We start from the raw sequence: 16,702 nt of genomic DNA on the forward strand, positions 1-16,702 counted from the left end.
GTGCAGCCCTGTGGTTGGGGGTGTTGGTTGATGAGAAAATGAACATGAGCCAGCTGCAGTGTGAGCTCACAGCCCAGAAAGCCAACCGTATCCTGGGCTGCATCAAGAGGAGCGTGACCAGCAGGTCAAAGGAGGTGATCCTGCCCCTCTACTCTGCTCTCGTGAGACCTCACTTGGAGTACTGTGTGCAGTTCTGGTGTCCTCAACATAAAAAGGACATGGAACTGTTGGAACAAGTCCAGAGGAGGGCCACGAGGATGATCAGGGGACTGGAGCACCTCCCATGTGAAGACAGGCTGAGAAAGTTGGGGCTGTTCAGCCTGGAGAAGAGAAGGCTGCGTGGAGACCTCATAGCAGCCTTCCAGTATCTGAAGGGAGCTTGTAAGGATGCTGGAGAGGCACTCTTCATGAGGGACTGTAGTGACAGGACAAGGGGTAACGGGTTCAAACTTAAACAGGGGAAGTTTAGATTGGATATAAGAAAAAAGTTCTTACTTTGAGAGTGGTGAGGCACTGGAATGGGTTGATCAGGAAAGTTGTGAATGCTCCATCCCTGGCGGTGTTCAAGGCCAGGTTGGACAACGCCTTGTGTGACATGGTTTAGTGTGAGGTGCCTATGGCAGGGGCGTTGGAACTAGATGATCTTGAGGTCCTTTCCAACCCCAACTATTCTATGATTCTATGTGGGCACACATCAACTGCCAAATCTACCAGGATGTGGTTTTGTTATTTAAAGTGAACTGTCACATCAATCACACTCCTCATTTTTGCCCTGACTTTACTGTAATGGAGATTACTATAAGTAATGTGAAAACAAAAAGGATTCACTTTTTCTTCACTAGTAGCTTCTGCACAAGAAATCCCCGCGCCCGTACACCTGGGGGAGCTGCTCGCATAGCGACAGCAAGGGCCGGGGCATGTTTTGGCAGCGAGGACCATACGATCACAAAAACCTAGGGACAGCTGGAGCTGGACCCGCCTGGGACAGACCTCTCTATCGTGGATTTCCAGGGGCCCCCAAGACGCACCTCAGCCGTCAGGGCAAGGAGAGCAGCTCCTGCCTAATGCCGCCATCTCCTGACAGGAGAGCCCTCTCCTCAGCTCGATTTCAACACTGCTTTTGTACAACGGCTTACGGCAGCTGGGAGGAATGGCGAGGATCAACCACCAGGCGCCAGCACCCCATCAGACCGTCCCCCCCCCGGTAGGAAACCCGGCCATAAGTCTTGAGGTCCTCCCCCTTCCGCTTTTCACGCCAGGAGCGGGAGCATGCGCAGAGCTGCCGGCGGGCCCTGAGCTCTGAGGCGTAATGTAAGCGCCCGCCTCCGCGGCGGGGCCGAGCTCTGTGGTTGGGCCTGAGCAGGCGGAAGCGGCCTCGCCCCGGCCGGTGGCGGGTTGGCGGGAAGGTCTGGCGGGGCCTGCCGGTGTGGCTGGTTGTGCTTGAGGTGTGGCGTGTTTGTGTGCGCGGCTGTGTTCGGCCTGGCGGCTGGGCTGAGGAGGCTCTGAGGTGAAGGAGACAGCTAGAGCCATGCAGGCCTTCTTCAAAGGCCCGTCTACGATCAGCACCAAGCCCCTCGCTGCTAAGGAGAAGGCTGCGGCCGGCGCAGCGGGGTGCAGCGGGGAGGGCAAGAGGCCTAAACCCATCCCCTGGGTGGAGAAATAGTAAGGGTTTTTCTGAGGTGGTGGGGTCGCTGGCTGGGCTGGTTCTGGAGGGGTGTCTGGAAGAGGGAGTGGGTGTGTAGCAAAGGGAGTTGCAGCTGTAGGTGTTTCTTCCTGGGAGAGCAGCTTTAACTTCTTCTGTTATGGGGGAAACCAGCTCCATCAATTGCTGTAAGAGCCCTTTATTGGTGTTAGTGATCAGAAAACGCCTCTCTTGCTCCTATCAGGCTGTGCCCTTTCATCATTGTGGCTTGGTGTGAAAGTGTAGGAAATGTTTTGGTTTTGAGAAGCCTTTAACAGCTAACAAAGTGGTAAAATATTGCAGTCTAGTACAGTTCTGCTTTAAAAAACAGTTCAGGCAGGTGTTTACAACAGAAGTAGACAAGCTGCTTCCTGAATAATTAGATCACTTCAATAATACAGACCAGAGGCGTTAGGCAGATAATCTTGTTATGACTTTGACCTCAACTACAAAATTATCTGTAATTCTTCAGAACTTGATGTAATGAGAAAGGGAAGTGTCGTTTTTTCTCTATTTCAGTTTTCTTCTGAAACTGTTAGCTAACAAATTGCATTTGATGTCTTCTTGTTTAGTCGCCCCAAAAATGTGGATGAAGTCGCCTTCCAGGATGAAGTTGTTGCTGTGCTGAAAAAGTCCTTGGAAGGTGCTGATGTGAGTGTAATAACATCTACCCAATCAGTGTGTTTAGGCAGAAACTTTGAAAACTTCTAACTCAGCAGCTGTCATTTTTGTGGTTTAACCACAGCTGCTAACTGGGTACCACACAGCTCATTCTCCTGCCCCAAGGCATGAGGAGGAGAACTGGGGAAAAAAAGTGAAACCTGTGGGTTGAGATAAGAATAAATTTAATAACTGAAAGAAGAAGAAGAAAAGGGGAAAAAGAGGACTAAAACTAAAGAAACACAAGTGATACACAGTACAGTTCCTCAGCAACCACTGACAGATGCCCAGCCTGTCTCTGAGCAGCAATTGGTAGCTACCAGCTGACTCCCCCCACTCAATATATTGAACATGATATTCTATGATATGGAATAGCCCCTTGGCTAGTTCAGGTGTCTGCTCCCTCCCCCATCTTCTTGTGCCCCTCACTGCTAGAGCATGGGAAAGTGAAGAGTCCTTGACTTAGGGTGAGCACTACTCAGCAACAACTAAAACATTGATGTGTTATTAACATTGTTCTCACACAATCTGAAACACAGCACTGTACCAACTACTAAGAAAAAAATTAACTCTCCCCAGCCAAAACCAAGGGAATGATTTTTCCAGTGGTACTTTATGAACAAGCCGAGTGGCTTCCTCATAGCATGTTACAAAATACGCGTAAAATTTGTGATGTTTCCAATGCTCTAAACATTATGAAGTTGTCAGTTCTGTGATGTACTTTGAATCTTTCTGGGAAGACTCAGTTGATTGACTTGTTAATAGTTTCAAATCTGGAAAGGCTTCTGTTGTCACTATACTACTTTTCAGATAGTACTTTTGACATTCCTGTTTAAGAGAAGAAGGAAATTTTTTTTCATACAAAAGTCTGGATTGCCAGTCATTCCTAAACAGTTCTAGTGATCTATCATTGCTTCTGTGAAACTGATAAAAACTAAAACAAATGCACTTGTTGGCCATAAGGGAAGTTACTTATAATGGTATATATATACTACTTAGATACTGATTCTAGAGTTTTGGGGTTAAAGTTTCTAAGTAGTCTTTGGCTTTGAAAAGCTAAGTGTGACAGTTGCACCAACTTCACTGCAGTGTTGGCTTCTGTGATGAGCCTTTTCAATTGCTTTTGTTTATACTTGCATTTGCTTTTGAATAAATATTTAGTAAATACTCAGTATGAACAATGTTTATTTCCCCCAAACCAGGTGAGAGGGAGTTGGAGGGACTGAAGGGAGATACAAAGTAGGTATCCAAGAGATGGCTGTGCTTTTCTACAGATCTGGACAATTCCTCCCCTCATACATGCTGAAATTTTTTGTTTGGTTGGTTGGTTTTTGTTCCACATTTCACCTAGAAGGGTCATTCTTGTGCTCCAAAAGCTGTTTCTGTTTTCATGGACTGCCAATGCCATGAAAGTGCCAGTGGAAGGGGTTGGTAAGGATGTTCTGAAAATTACATTTGTGATTTGGCTTTCTGCTCACAGAGACCTTAAAGAAACAATTTGGACCTTTCAGAGTTTTACTCAAGAAACCTTTCATTTGTAGTGTGCTCTGATGCACTATCAGTCTTTGGTATTTGAAAATTTTACCTTAAGGCAATTTGCTCTGTAGTTCTGATTTTTACTGATATGAGCTTATTTCTATCTAAAAATATTAATTTAATCAGAACTTTCAAAAGCACAAGTACCTTAAGTGTGAACAGCCAAAATGGAGCTGGTGTGACAGAACTTGGGAAGACTTACATAATTTCTTTCTCTAGCTCATGTCTCCAATTTACTTTGAGAATGCTGTTGTAATGTGACCGTATCATGTAGCATTGTACCCATGGAAGTTTGTGTTTCAATAGTAGTGTTGCTATGTATTATATACTGTGTATTTGTACAGTTGAGGTAGTTAGTAAGAAACTACTAGCAGCTAAGGAAAAAGGAGGTACTGCCACTTACTCTGCCTGGACGTATCAGCTGTGGAACATCGCTTAGGTGATGGGTTATGAAGTTCTATTTTGAGCAACAGTTATTTAAAACCTTACAGCTTCTGGATCAGCAATGTTTCTTAGATTATGAGCCTCTTATATTTGTGTTGGCTTTTTGCCGCCTGAGTTAAAAAGCCAAATTACAACTTCTGCTTATGGCTACAGGCTTTGTATTTTGCCATAGCTACCCAAATCCAGCAAGGCATTTGAGAACAAAATCGTGCAGGTAAATATGTGACACTTTTAAATTTTGGACATTTTTATTAGTTCTTGCAAGGACTCATTCTGTCAAAAAGGCAAAAGTGTAATTCGAACTTTAAAGTGGCTGGTACTTATTTCAGAAGTTCTTACTGAATTTGGAGATCTGGTAAGATCAAAAAAACAGCTGTGACAATGCTGTAGGTTTGTGTAATGTGCTTTATTTAAACCTTAGTATTGAAAATGGAAAGTGGGTCCTTTGTTGATTGGCCTCTATTTGTAGGCCTTGGTTTTGGAGCTGCTAGATGGAGCATAACTTTTAAGTCCCTGATACATCTCCACTTGTAACAGCAAGCATCTGTCTTGTTAGAAACTAGGGAAAACAGAGTCCAAGTGGTTTTGAACGGGAGAAGCCGATTTCTGTCTTCCAGGACTGTTGATTTGTTCTTTTTTTTCTTGGCAAAGAAATGGAGAAGTGTTATAGTATTCTTTAGTTTTCATTTACTTGATGATATCTTAATGACTGAAAAAAAGAGAGTTAGGGGTAGAATTATTGTGGCAATTTTTCTCTTCACTTGTGCTGAAACTTGTAGAAAAGTAATTGGGGTTCACACTATATGCGGTAACTTTCCCATAAGCAGGGTGATGCCTGCAGGTTTGCTGCTTACCCCTGGCAAGCATGGAAAAATGGATAACCAGATCAGGTTGCAGCCTGTTTAAAAATACTGCCACCGTTGCATAAGGGAGTAGGCTGTGCTTGATGGAAAAGTAGTGTAAATACTGGTGATAACTTTAGTGAGAAATAAGAATAATTGCGGTTGTAACAAACATTAATAAAGTATGTATTTAATGCAATTAGAAACATTCTTATTAAAACTTGGTACCTGATAATGCTTGATTTGAGAACTAGTAGAATGTGAATTAGCGTAGAGCCATGAAATTATGAATCTCCGTGAAAATGCCTGTCCTTGTAGTGTGTTAACCTAACATAGTAGTTGATGAATTTTCAGCTGGCATTCAGTTAACATTTCCTTTCACTGGAACTTTCCTAAAAGATACAGGGGGGTAGAATTGTTGTGGCATCTAATCAAACTTGGAAGAGTGTTTGGTTGCGCTAGATACTGTTTACTTTTCAGTAACTAGGGAAACAATCAAATATTGGTAGAGCAGGCAAAACTTGAAATGGATTTTATTTGCTATAAAATGATGGAAGATTGTAAATATTCTGTTATTTTACAGTACATACACAGTTGAATCTGTTATCTGTGTCTTACCCAATTGTTAAAATGAGATGCTTGTTACCAGACTGGTCTGTCTCTGTTTCATGGATTGTGTACTTATGCATTTTTCTCTGCTACTTGGATGTGTTTGGTTTTGCTGTTCCCATTCTGTCTGCATTGCTTCCTATATTCAGCACAAAATTTTCTAATCTAATTTTAGTTGATCTTTTTTAAAAACAGAACCTTTATTAAGGGCTGAAAGTCAAGTCCGACTGAGAGGTTTGTCTTTTTGCTATTAATCAGAGGGTCTGTTAGATTCTTGTTCTAAGAATATAAACCTGGAACATTGCCCTGTCAAAAGCAGCAGTTTTCAGGTGCAGTCTGATGGCAATGAAAGCTGTAGTGTAGAAAGTCTGTAGTATAGAAAAGAAAGCTAGCACTCCTGTGCTAATTAGAAAGCTTCTTGAATTCAGCCAAAATGTAGTCATGGCTAACTTACACAAATTTGATTTTTGCCAACTTATGTGTTGCTCTGATATATTTATGGAGAACAGTCATATTCCCTCTTAGCTTTTGTTTTGCTGAGCTAACTAAATCACACTCTTTAAAAAAATAAAAGTCACTTCCCGTAAGATATGTTCTTTACTCCTTTAATCACCTTCCCCAGTTTGAATTCATCATCCTTGACTAAGGATGACATGAACTGTGTGTAGCTTTCCTGATTAAGCCTTAATAGCCCGCTCTTAGTATCAGTAATTTTCCATCTGCATTGAAAGTGCACATCTTAGGACTACCATGTTAAACAGGCTTACACTGTTCCTCTGACAGACTTTTGGCAACTTTTAGTTTATTCCAGCTGATGAATTCTGGACATTTAGCAGATATTTAGTTGTATTCTCAAACTGAGATTTTATGCTTTGTGCTGCAAAATGTCATCCTATAATCATTACTGCAATCTTTGTTGTGCTGCTTTGATCTTCCTGTTTCAGCATATTTAACACATTCCTATTTTTCATGCTGAGGTTATTAATTTAATTATTTGAAAGATTAGTTACCCTAATGTCTTAAAGAAATTAGGTTAAGAATCTGGTCTCCTCCTTCAAAAAATCCTTGGATGGATGTAGAAATTTGCCAGCACTATGCTGACAGTCCTTTACAAGCATCTCTGTGATTAGTGTTAGGCTATGTCTGCATTGCACTTACAGCATTCACAAGCTACCTTGTATTTATTGCAGTGAAGTTAATGACAGCACAGAATTCTTGGCATGGGTTGAAGATGGGGAGTTGAGAAAGTAAGGGATAGTTAACCTGTGACAGGTTTTGAGACACCTGCACTGCTGATATTACCCAGACTGTTTCAAGGACATTCTTGGATAAATTTGCATGTCACTGCAGTCATAACAGTAAGTTCTGTAAGCCTTAGTAATCTCAAACATGACCTGGAGGGAATACATCAAAACAAAATATTAACTGAAGTATTAATTTTGATAGAACGTAACACCAAATAATAGCTTGTTCATGCTGTGTTATAAACGGCAATCATTTGTCCTCCTTTACAGCACTATGTAATGACCTAAAGGTGAAAGACTTGATATTATTTACCAAGAAGAATAGATAGTTTCTGGTCTATGAGGTGCACAGATTTTCAGTAGGTGTTCCTGTTTGTGGTTTGTTTTGTTTATTTGCTTTTCATAAAATGGTGTGTTACTGTTTCAGCTTCCCAATCTGTTGTTCTATGGCCCACCTGGAACTGGAAAGACTTCCACTATTTTAGCAGCTGCTAGAGAACTCTACGGGTAAGCTGGAGTCAAGTTGCTTTGTTGTAATCAACTATCATATGTCTTCTAATCATGTGATGGAGTGCCTCTGGCCATTGCCTGCTCTTATGTAGCTTCTAGGTCTTTTTCAGGAGTACCTTCACATTGTAATTAAGCTCTGAGATTTCTTTCTCTTTTGTCCTGTCACAAGTCTTTGCTTTTTGTTACTAATACAGACTTACAACACTTCAGACTAAGAGCCATATAACTCTGTAACAAAGAGTATGAAAAAAATGGCTTGCATATGCCTTACTGAACTTTGTAAAGGGATCCCAATTTTAATTGAATATTCAGTAAGCTGATAGCTACACTTAGATCTCAACGTATTTCATAAAATGCCTGAATTGTAGTCTTTTTGTTATGCACCATTGAATTGTGTCTAGAAATAATAGTGAGAGTCTAAGATTCAGCATGTGTACATTCATCAACTCACTTGTAACACTTAGGGGTTTGAGTAGTGAATTCAGTGACCCAAAAGGAAAAAAAAAAAAAAGGATGAGAAGGTGGTTTGATGTTACGATCAAATCTAATTCTAATGCTGACTTTAGTATCTCTCCTCACCACCCCCCATCATTGTTTTTAATTTTTGGCTCATGTTGCTTTTTAGAGAGAACCACTTCTATTTTAATAGTAGGAAGACAGTTTCACATTTATGTCTATTTGAATTCCCAGAACTTAAAATCCACTGGCTGGTTTGTTTTTTTAAATCAGAGGTGCTGCTGCAATTAGTATTGCTGCTAAATACTGCCTGTATTATACCCTCTAGGTATTTCTTTCTGGTAGCATTGCAATGGCAGAGCCCTACCACTGACTGTATCTGAGCATTTTACATGTTCTTCCATGTTGTTCACAACATATAACTAGAAAGGCATATTATATAGTGCTCTGAACTTACAAAGCCAACTTCCTGCTTTCTTTTTCCTCAATAACTGATGTAATTTTGCACCTCATTTTTTGCCACAGTCTGGGAAACAGTTGTAAAAATAGCTAATGGAAATTCATACCTCAACTGTCTTTTAATGAAGCATGTTATTTAGCAATGCTGGCAAAAATAATACCTGCTGTTCAGAAAGCCCAGACAGGTTATTGAAATACTTTATAATGCATCATTACAAGAACTAACAACTAATATGGTTTAATAAAAATTTTGCAGTCCTGAATTATTCCGGCAAAGAGTCCTCGAATTAAATGCCTCTGATGAGCGTGGAATCCAAGTAATTCGGGAAAAAGTGAAGGCTTTTGCTCAACTTACTGCATCTGGAAGCGGTTCAGAGTAAGTGCTTAGGACAAAGCCTGTGTTTTTTTGTTTATAATTCTAATACAAATAAGGGGTAAGCACTGGCCAGGAATTTGCAACACGGAGTGCTTGGACTAAGCTTTGACTTCATGTGATTTCATGTTGAGATTTTGATTACCTAGGAGGAAATTTTACCAGTTCTGTTAGAGTTAGAGACAGACAGGGAAAATCCCAAAAGATAAAGTCTTCTGGATTTGGTGATAGGTAATTGCCTTTGTAAATGTAGTCTTACTACCATAGAAAAGCTTCTGTGGGTAAATTTTGGTGGAAGTTGTTTCTCTAGTATGTCTAATCTGTAGCATTGCTTACAAGATGGGTGCTAGTTTCTAAGATGCTAACAAGATTCTGGTGTAAGGTGGCGAGGCCTGTGAGGGTGAAGCCAATATGTGTGGAAAAAACAGTGGAAAGTAGCAGAAAGAGACTGCATGCCAGGACTATCTGGCAAGAAGTGGTCTTATGTACTGAAATTAGTCTGTTGCAGTGTTCTTTGAAGTTCAGGGAATTTTGGAACTTGGAAAAGAAGAGCTGCATTAGTTGTTAAAAGAATAAACTTGCAAGCAAGAGTACATATTTTTGAGGACTTTTGGTGGTATTAAAGTGTCAGCCTTTCTATGGGAACTCAGTCCCCCTCCTTTATTACCAGTCCTTTATTTAAAAATAATCAGAAAAAAAATAATTGAATATGTTCTATTTGTCAGGTATAAATAAATGAAGTATGACTTGCTGCTTGCAGTGGTATGGAGTTTTTGTTGTTTGGTTGGTTTTTGTTTTGGTTTGATTTTTAACTTGGTCTATACTTTGCATGTCTCCTGGATAAAAGATTTCTTATTTTTCAGTGGTAAAGTTTGTCCTCCTTTTAAAATTGTAATCCTGGATGAAGCAGACTCAATGACTTCAGCAGCTCAGGCAGCCTTAAGACGCACAATGGAGAAAGAATCTAAAACAACACGTTTCTGCCTTATTTGTAACTACATCAGCAGGTATGTGTGGAATTAGTTGCTTATTTGGATTTGTTGCCATTTTTCTTCTGTAGTTTCTTCCTGCCCCCTCCTGCTGAGAGATTGACCTACAGGTTTCAGTTAGAGATGTAGTAGAGGTGTAGCTATGTGAATACAAGACTGAGGACAATGTGTAGGTTTCAACTTGTATTTTTCACAGAGTTGTGGGTTTAAGGTTATTTTTCCTTTTTCTGCCTTGATATCTTTACCTGTGTGAGCTTGACCCATGCATTCATTTACCAAGGACTTAACCTTCCTTTCTTTCAGAATAATTGAACCTTTAACATCTCGATGCTCCAAATTCCGCTTCAAGCCTTTGTCAGACAAAATCCAACAGCAGAGGCTGTTGGATGTTTCTGAGAAGGAACAAGTGAAAATCAGTAATGAGGTAACTTCATGGTTGCCATGTAATTTTATTGCTTAATACAGTGCATAATTGCATTGCACTGAAAGGGGCTAAGTCAGCATACTTTTCCAGACTTGTCAGTTGTATTTAGAGGAAATATATAACCTCATTTAAATGTTATTCTCCTTCCAAAGATGGGTTGAATTTTAAGTCTTCCTAAAATCGGAGAAATGTCCACCAGAGAAAACTGAAGCAAAACTACAGAGCTTTTTGTTCTGTGCTGCGTATAGTTGCATTAAACCCTGCCTCATTATGAAATTGCCATCACACATTTATAAAAGTAGAGAGGTTGCTTTGTAACTTGTGTATTGTTCCTGTCTGTGACCATCTGCTCTAGACATTGTTTGATGTTTTAAAATCAGTGTTCTGAAAAAGCTTACTGTGTTTTAATTAACAGTGAACATATAACTTGGCATTTTCTGATATTATTTTCCAGGCAGTGTCGTACCTTGTTAAAGTGTCAGAAGGGGACTTAAGAAAAGCAATTACTTTTCTTCAAAGTGCCACTCGCCTAATGGGTGGGAAAGAGATCACAGAGAAGATAGTTACTGAAATTGCTGGGGTAAGCCATGCTTTATGGTTTCTCCTGTAATTAGTCTGAAAAGCATACGTGTAGCAAGTCTGCTGACTACCTGTATCTACTTCTGCTCAAAGTTTGACTAAAAAATTGTTTTATACTCATTCATATTACAGTATGGTGCCAATACACACCACCAGAATTTTAAAGATGGCCTGGTTTTGTACACTTGTTATATAATATCAAGTTTCTAACAGCTTATTCTCTAAGTAATGGAAATCTGTAAAATAGTCTTATAATTCAAACTGAGGTTGAAATATTCTGCCCATGAATGCAAAATGTGTTGCCTTTTGTGGGACAGTGGACTAGAACTTGACAGTTTTATATATGTGCATATTTATATGTATGTGGGTGTATATAAGTATAGACCATTGCAAAATATGGTTTAGAAACACCACAGGGGAGTAGCTTTCAGCAGCAGCTCATTTTTACCTAACACAATAACACCTAACTCATTTTCACGCTGTTCACAGTGACAGCACCTTTTCAAGGATGTTGCTTTTTAACAAAACAGCAGAAATTTCTTCTAGAATGACATATATAAAACTGACAGGGACAAGAGAAACCTGAGAGGAAATACACTTAAATAAGACTTTTGTGAAGGTGTTCCTATAGCAACAGAAAATTACCCTCTAAAGCAAGAAACATGAGATCAGGACTTGAGGAATTGAAAAATAAATGGGCTTTAATGAGGGACACACTTCCTTTGAAGGTGCTGCCATTGTAGCTGATTGTGAGCATTGTGAGGTTCTCACTTTGATGGTACCAGAAACTATTGCAACTGTGCGTATTTTACAGAACAGTTTTAAGCAACTTTCTCAGTGAACTTCTCATTCAGTTTTGTGTATCTGGCTGTAGGAAAGAGCTGGATTTCACTTACAGATATCTGTAAGTCACAATTTCAGAGAAACCTGGCAGAAGTTGACTGTAATGATAGGAAAGAAAAGCATGAAATTCCGTTATTGAATGATGCTTGTATAAATCTGTCCTTGGTTCAGCTATAGCAGTAATTTTTCTCTTTTTTAGTAGCTGGTGCAGTGCTGTGTTTTTGACTTTCAGCCTGGGAACAAGGCTGATAACACCAATGTTTTTAGTTGTTGCTAAGTAATGTTTACTCCGACCAAGGACTTTGAGTCTCATGCTCTGCCAGGGAGGAGAGGAAGCTGGGAAGAAGCAGAGATAGGACACCTGACCCAAACCTAGCCAAAGGGGTATTCCATACTGCAGCATGTCATGCCGGGTATATAAACTGGGGGAAGTTACCCAGAAGGGCTAGATTGCTGCTCGGGCCAGGCTGGGTATCAGTTGGCGGGTGGTGAGTGGTTTGTATTCTCTCCCCTTTATTTCCCTTATCATTATTATTATTGGTGCTAGCAGTAGTGGTTTGTGTTATACCTTAGTTACTGGCTGGTCTTATCTCAACCTGTGGGAGTTACATTCTTTCTATTCTCCTCCCCATCCCTCTGGGAGCTGGGGGGGGGAGGAATTGGGGGGAGTGAGCAAGTGGCTGCATGGTTCTGAGTTACCAGCTGGGCTTAAACCATGACAAAACCAAAGGAACCCAACTTTACGTCTTCATAAAGACTTCAGGGTCTTGGTTGTACATAATTTTTGTGACCTTAGAGTGAACTTAGTCCAAAAGATAAAAATAAAGAAGCTTTGAAACCAAATGGTCCAGGTAGTCAACAGGAATGAAAATGACTAGAGAATGTGGGCAGTGCTTCCCTGCTCAAAGCTAAATAATGATGTGTTAAGTTTTGTTCTTCTGATTTATTGTCTGATCATGTTGCATTGTGCTTTTTTAGTATGTACCTGGTATGTCACTGGAGAGAAATGACTTGCTGTTTCACTTAGTTATAGAATGGTTTTGAAAACACTGGCTGATCTTATTGTTGAAGTAGGCCCTCCACTTAGTGTCCTGAATAAGTGTGTTTATGAGGGTGACTTTGACAATTCACTATCACTGTATAGTTTTTATTTTAATATCACTACTATAGGACAAACATTACAGCCTAGCTCTGGCTCTTAGAATTTAGGTAGTTTTAGTTCTATACTTCCTTGAAAGCAGTCAGGTGTGTAGAGGAATGAAACCTTAAAATTATCTCCTTCATAAATAGTTTGCATCTGTTACTGTAGCCTCAACTTCAATTTAAGCTTACAGAGTTGAAATTAAGAAATGTAACTTCTTGTTACAGGTCATCCCTAGAGAAAAAATTGATGAACTGCTGTCTGTCTGCTGGAGTGGTTCATTTGAGAAACTGGAAACACTGGCAAAGGTAGAGTCCTCTTGGTGCTCTAGCCTGAATGTTTTTCTTGGTTGCTGCCCTTTGAATCCTTTGTTGCTGGGCTGAAGAATGTTTGGCCTCAGGTCAGTTAGGATTGACATTTCAGGAAGTGTGTCTTACTGCTTAGTACCCTGATCTTTCCCTTCTGAGCTGTCAAAAGAGCTGTCAAAGTTGCAAATAAGATTCCATACCAGTGTGACTGGCTTTCTCCGGAGTTAAACTGATGACATGCGGAAATGTTAGGCTGAATTAAGCAGAGTAGGAGTTCCTAGCAAGACATTTGGCTCAGGGCTTTAGAACTGTGTATTCAGGGGACTGGGATGGTCTCTGGACTACTACCTTCCTTAGTTACATGGAAGCTGCATTAGATGAGAAATAACTGAATAAAGCTGTAATAAGTCCTCAATTTTAACATATTTCATGTCAATCTTACAGTACAGCAGTGATTACAGTTGTCTTATGAACTGCAGTGTCTTAAAATAGATCTTGCCGGAGATGTCACAAGCTAAGGGTTCATAGAGGTAGATTTGTTTTCTTTTAATATAGAAGAGATTCTTACTCCCTCTGAAGAATGGAAAATTCCTCATCTCATGAGTTTAAATGAAGCGCAGTCAGTCTTGAACTGGATTTTAAATTGAGGAGTTGTCCCTGACAGAGGGGAGGAAGCCATAGTACTTTCTCTCCTCCAGTGAAACGTTCCCCCTTCCAGTAAAATGTTCCATGCATGTATGAAAAAAGCTGGTATTGGTTAGCTTCCTGCGTTTTCCTTGGCTGTACATGGTCGGGTGGCTCCGGTAGGACCTCTGGTTCTGAGTCTGGAAACCAGCAACAGATGTTAGAATGGTTTGTGCAAATGTCACTGCTTTCCACTTTAATGTTTACTTACCATGATGTCTAAAAATGTATTGCTCTTAAGATGTGTTGATATGGACTTTCTAAATCCTTAGAGCTGGTATAGGCTTTCATCAAATGACTATCAAATCTAATGCAGTAGTTTGGAACTGCTCTCCAGTTCCTTGAGAAGGTACATAATGGTGGGGTTTTGTTTCAAATATTAGTGCTTGATATGCAGTTGACGCAACTTGAATGCGTGCTTCTGCAAAGCGCAGGTGTATATTTTGCTGTAGAGAAAAATAAGATTGCACCAGCTCTTCAAATTTCATAGACTTCTCTGCATAAATGGCTTCCTGGACACCTGTTCTTAGTATCTGGTGGTTTTGTAGCTACACACTACTGATTTGAAAAAAAAAAAAATTAAATGTGACTATTAATTGCCATGGGTTTTACTTTATTAAAAAAGTTTTGGCTGCAGAGATCTCTGTGGGCCTAAGGCTGGCAACTGCTGGATGAGGAAAATAAAGTAGGTGGCACTCCAAAATGTGAAGGCTATGAAACTATCATGTGATGCTGTGGATGCTTTCCTAATTTTAGAATAAGATTGGACAGGTTATTTGGAGGTTGTTAAATGCTTAAAATGTTTCAAGCTCGCAAAATGTAGATTGTCAGAAGCTGGAAGTATATTTGGAAAAAATTATTGCTATGTGCATGCCAGGCTCTTGCAGTCTTTCCTAGGCACTCACTTGGGGTTGCTGTCAGGTGGGATGCTGGATTGCGTACAAACCTAACAGCTTATCCTCAAAGATGTAAAAGCTCCGTAATACATTTCAGTACAGTCTTTCAGTTCAGACAACTTTTAGATTGGTCTTCCAGTTTGTGGTGTTTCTGCTGCTGAATTGTTTCCGTGTTCCTCTCTGCCTGACACAGAATCTCATAAATGATGGGTATGCTGTTGCTCAGCTTGGAAACCAGCTGCATGATGCTGTTGTTGAGAGTGAAAATTACAGTGACAAGCAGAAATCTGTCATAGTCGAGAAACTTGCGGTAAGTCTGTAGCCTGAGTTAAAACACAACAAAACATTAATCTAAACTGACTAATTCTTGTTTAGGCACTCTCTCCCAAAATGCTGCTTTGATTTTTAGTTCTGAATGTTTCTTGGTGGAATCTAAATTTTTGTCCTGAGAAATTTCATGAGAAGGAATTGAAATCCAGCTAAGTGAATCATTAGCCATATTATATTGTTCTAATGGGATTCAAGAAGATTAGTAGGTTTGGGGTTTGGTTTTTTTTGGGGGTAGAGTGATGGTTGTGGTTTTAGGGGTTTGGCTTGTTTTAATAAAAGCTGGGAGGAAAAATTAAGATGAGATTACAGAACAGTTATGGTTGGAAGGGACCTCTGGAGATAATCTAGTGCAGCCACGCTGGGCCACCTAGAGCAGATTACACAGGAACACATACAGGTGGGTTTTGAATGCCTCCAGAGAGGGAGGCTCCACGACCTGCTTGGGCAGCCTGTTCTGTGCTCTGCCACCCTCAGCGTAAAATTCTTCCTCAAAATCAGGAGCTGCAAATTGCAGTTTTGTCCTGGTGTGTAAAATATGCCCTGTCCAAAGAGTTCATTAACTTGCTAAATTTTAACGAAGAAATGGCAGCTGTGGTGGAGGTTTTGCTAGAATCACTAAAGAGTGAATAGTGGTGTTCCTAGCAGTTACTTGCAGAGCAAATGGTACATTCTTTCCTATAAGCTGTCATGGCTTGGCCTCCCTGAGAACGTGGGAAGTAGTCTGTCCCAGGTTGGTTTGATGGCTGTGTAATTTGTGAGTGCCAGAGCTGTCATTGCTGATTAATGGTGAACATCATCTGGTGTTCCCCATTGTAACTGAAGGAACAACTTGTCTTAAGCACCATTTCAAGAGGCTTCTACCTTCTCTTTTCTGTTGCAGGAAGTAGACAAATGCTTGGCAGATGGTGCTGATGAATACTTGCAGCTTATGAGTCTCTGTGCTGTGGTGATGCAGCAGCTAACACAGAACACTTAATGACTCCTGCAACATTGGAACAGCTTTTTTTCACAGGTGGCCAAGGTTCTAAGAGCAGAGATCTGGGTGCTTTTGTAGTGGGTTGTGGGGTGTTTTTTTGCAATAAAAGGGCTGCTCAGCTGTTGGAAAAGATCCTGCTGAAGTATTTTGGGTGTTTTTTTCCACGCTACGTTTGAGTGCTCTCTAGCTATGGGGACAGTGGTGCTCCTGCTTTGCAGTTTGTTGTAGACTTATACCTGGAAAGGTAGAAGCATCAGAAAATGAGTGTATACATAGTAAAATCATCAGGTGAAAGCGGAGAAGGAAGTATGCATTGTTCCTCTTAGTTGACATTGGTTGGTTTTGAAAGTATTGATGTGGCAAAATAATCACGTATTTACAGATGAGGCCTTGGCCTGAGCTTGGCCCATGCTGCATCTTCTGTCAGCTCCTTCAGCATGAAATACTGCAAAAAACACTGTTAACTGTATTGCAACACCCTAAGTTCACTCAAGCCATGTAAGAAAAAGCATGGGGTGAAGGGGAGGTAATCCTCTCAAGTGGCTCGTATTATCTGTTCTTGCTGTCAAACCTAGTTTCAAATCTGCTCCCTGGCTACAGAACGTGGGGCTAGTCATGCATCTCTCTGCCAGTTGCTTTGAGCATCTGTTGGTTTCCTTGGTAGCAGTCTCAGGGCCTGGTAGTGCACACCAATGATGCAGGCAGTAGATTTTAGTAG

The 16,702-nt window shown here is 40.5% G+C and overlaps 1 protein-coding gene across 1 annotated transcript; it reads left to right on the top strand.

The window, feature by feature from the left end:
* The first annotated feature begins 1,306 nt into the window (after nucleotides 1–1,306).
* Nucleotides 1,307–16,116, top strand: RFC4 (replication factor C subunit 4). Its single transcript, XM_005146933.3, has 10 exons — nucleotides 1,307–1,662; nucleotides 2,254–2,332; nucleotides 7,444–7,523; nucleotides 8,698–8,817; nucleotides 9,678–9,821; nucleotides 10,107–10,227; nucleotides 10,682–10,807; nucleotides 13,018–13,098; nucleotides 14,872–14,988; nucleotides 15,889–16,116. The coding sequence occupies exons 1-10, from the start codon at nucleotides 1,529–1,531 to the stop codon at nucleotides 15,982–15,984; spliced, it is 1,098 nt and encodes a 365-aa protein (XP_005146990.2). The 5' UTR covers nucleotides 1,307–1,528; the 3' UTR covers nucleotides 15,985–16,116.
* Nucleotides 16,117–16,702: the final 586 nt, after the last annotated feature.

The sequence above is a fragment of the Melopsittacus undulatus genome, chromosome 6 (genome assembly GCF_012275295.1).
Source record: "Melopsittacus undulatus isolate bMelUnd1 chromosome 6, bMelUnd1.mat.Z, whole genome shotgun sequence".
Classification (NCBI taxonomy): Eukaryota; Metazoa; Chordata; class Aves; order Psittaciformes; family Psittaculidae; genus Melopsittacus; species Melopsittacus undulatus.